General features: G+C 36.3%; 1 protein-coding gene across 1 annotated transcript; it reads left to right on the top strand.

Moving 5' to 3' along the window:
- The first annotated feature begins 204 nt into the window (after positions 1-204).
- Positions 205-1,673, top strand: LOC111988759 (WUSCHEL-related homeobox 4). The gene is made up of 3 exons (XM_065770157.1): positions 205-518; positions 772-1,053; positions 1,314-1,673. Exons 1-3 carry the CDS (start codon positions 300-302, stop codon positions 1,467-1,469), a joined length of 657 nt encoding a protein of 218 aa, XP_065626229.1. The 5' UTR covers positions 205-299; the 3' UTR covers positions 1,470-1,673.
- Positions 1,674-2,679: the final 1,006 nt, after the last annotated feature.

Raw genomic sequence — 2,679 nt, 5'->3', positions numbered from 1 at the left:
CAGAAATTTATAGTACCTACTATCACTTTGATTGTATCACACTAAGACTTATTGCTGTCTATATGTGCGTGTGTCTTTTACTCCTTTTTCCCCCATTTCAATCTCTTTTCTCTCTTTCTATGTGCGTATCCTTTTTCCTTTGTTTATACATGGAAAATCCCAAGTCAACCTCACCTCATCATTTGGTCTTGCTTCTTTACGAGCACCACCTCATTTCCCACTTTCTTCACTTTAATTAACTCTCTCATATCATTTCCCTTCTATATAATTACTGCATTCCTATCATCCAATTCTCCACCATGGGAAGCATGAAGGTGCATCAGTTCGCACGTGGATTCTGGGAGCACGAACCATCCCTCACGCTTGGCTGCAAGCGCTTACGCCCTCTTGCTCCCAAGCTGGCCAACACAGACACTTCTGGTGTCACTTCTTTCGACCTCAAGAGCTTCATCAGACCTGAAAGTGGACCCAGAAAACTTGGTTCCTCTGAAGACAAAGACAAGAGAGATCCACCTCAGGTGCTTATTAATGCTCTACTAACTTATCCGCTTCCCATATATACTTCATGCAATCATACAATATCATTGCTTCATGCATGTTGTTTTTTCAACTAAAAATGAATACCATGGCCCTTTGAGTAGTGCAATTTTAGATATAGTCCAAATTTCAAACTGTCTGAACCTGCGTATAATTTTATACACTGGGTACGACTTTTTTAAAACTTGTTTATGACCTAATGATTGTTAAAATGTTGCCTAAAAATTAATGCAGGTGGAAACACACCCAGGAGGGACACGATGGAATCCAACACAAGAACAGATAGGGATATTGGAGATGCTGTATAGGGGAGGAATGCGAACTCCTAATGCACAGCAGATAGAACAAATCACTGCACAGCTTGGGAAGTACGGCAAGATCGAAGGGAAGAATGTGTTTTATTGGTTCCAAAATCACAAAGCGCGCGAGAGGCAGAAGCAGAAGCGCAACAGTCTTGGTCTTAGTCATTGTCCAAGAACCCCGACTGCCATTACCACCATTGCTTTGGACACCAGGGTATGCCCATAAGTTCAATGCCAAATCTTTCAACTCCAGTTACTTATAAGAGTGATATTATACATTTTCATACATAAGGCTTACAAACACAAAAAGAAAAAGTAATTTAAATATTTATTTATTAAGTTAATGGAGTGACACTGAGCACATTTATTATCAAGTGTTTCAATTTGTAAGCATTTTTTAGTAAAATTAGTAATATCTTTAGTATTTTCTTTCGAAGTGAGTGAGGAATTCATATGTTAATTCAAATATTGTAGGGGGAATTGGAAAGAGAGGAAGATAGTCCATACAAAAGAAAGTGCAGGAGCTGGGGATTTGAAACCTTAGAAGAAGAAGAAGAAGAAAGAAGATCATGTAAAGAGGAGGGAGATAGAACTCTAGAGCTGTTCCCATTACATCCGGAAAGCAGATGAAGGGGTTTGAAATTTTTTTTTTCTTTTTTTTTTTTCTTTCAGCTTTTGTTCCATTGTAATCTGCTTTGATGTGCTTTGCTTTCTTTTTCTTCTTTCTTTGTTTCGGGAAAGAAGAAAGACAAAGTTGTCCCATTGTACCCTACTGCTTATTTTATTCCTGACTTGTAACCAAAGCGCCTTATGTCACTCTTTATTCGATGAGTACTCTGCCCTTGTAGTTGTGGGTGTGACTGTGATGAGCCTTTCCTTTTGACTACAGGAACTTGTTGAATTGAAGCTTTTAGGTTAAAAGGAGCAACCGATGGACACTGAAGTCCACACACCTACTTCTTAAGCCTATCGCTTCAGTTCCAAGTTTGAAAGAGACATTGCTCTCTAGCGTTAATGCCCAAAAAAAAAATGATATATTTCACCCTCTTGTAAGACTTTCATAAAGTGGGATATCAACTATGAAGATTCATGCATTTTTTTTTCTTTAAAAAAAAAAAAAAACATTTTCCATCATTGACATGCAAGTTTTTTTTTATAACAGCTAGTGTTTGGTGGGGACACTCGTTAATTATAACTATGAGATTTGATTGGGAGGGAGGGAAAGCAAGGTAACAAAAATTTGAAATAGCATGAGGGTTTCTTTCGTCAACAATGAGCAGTGTTGGTAGACCTTTCAAATGACATTAACGTAGGAACATAACATGGTTAGATACGACTTAAGAGTACTCTATATACATGGTTACCATGCAGGTACTCCGAAATTGATGGAGGAACTTTGAAAAGCAAGCATATCCGACACAAGCACACCAACACGTATACGACTCCATGAAAACCATGCCTATGAGGGAGCCACTTTTTAAAATATATATATATATATATATCTATATATCTCTCTCTCTTAAAAATACAAAAATAAAAGACAAAACTAGAGGTATTGACTACTGAGGTAATGAGATGAGCCTATAATAACTAGCTCATATTCGATTTTTATGCATATTGGGAAATTGGTGCATGGAATATGTCTTTCTTAATTTTTGTCTCAATATATCATGAAATGCAAAAAATTAACATGGATTACTTATTATTATTTGGAAACTACAATATCAATATATTATGTGGTGCTTTTTTTTCTTATTTTTTATATTCTGACAATTTTATGTGGCCTTGATAGTTGATAGATTTGGAATATGGAAAATTCAAATTTATGTAATTTCAATTA

This window comes from Quercus suber, unplaced genomic scaffold (assembly GCF_002906115.3).
Source record: "Quercus suber isolate HL8 unplaced genomic scaffold, Cork oak 2.0 scaffold_3B, whole genome shotgun sequence".
In the NCBI taxonomy this organism is placed as follows: Eukaryota; Viridiplantae; Streptophyta; class Magnoliopsida; order Fagales; family Fagaceae; genus Quercus; species Quercus suber.
The sequence above is the reverse complement of the archived record's forward strand: the minus strand, read 5'-3'. Positions and strand labels throughout refer to the sequence as shown.

Coding starts and splice junctions, on each gene's coding strand:
- LOC111988759 (XM_065770157.1), top strand. CDS start 300: ATGGGAAGCATGAAGGTGCATCAGTTCGCACGTGGATTCTGGGAGCAC. Junction 519..771: donor ACAAGAGAGATCCACCTCAG/GTGCTTATTAAT, acceptor AAATTAATGCAG/GTGGAAACACACCCAGGAGG. Junction 1,054..1,313: donor CCATTGCTTTGGACACCAGG/GTATGCCCATAA, acceptor CAAATATTGTAG/GGGGAATTGGAAAGAGAGGA.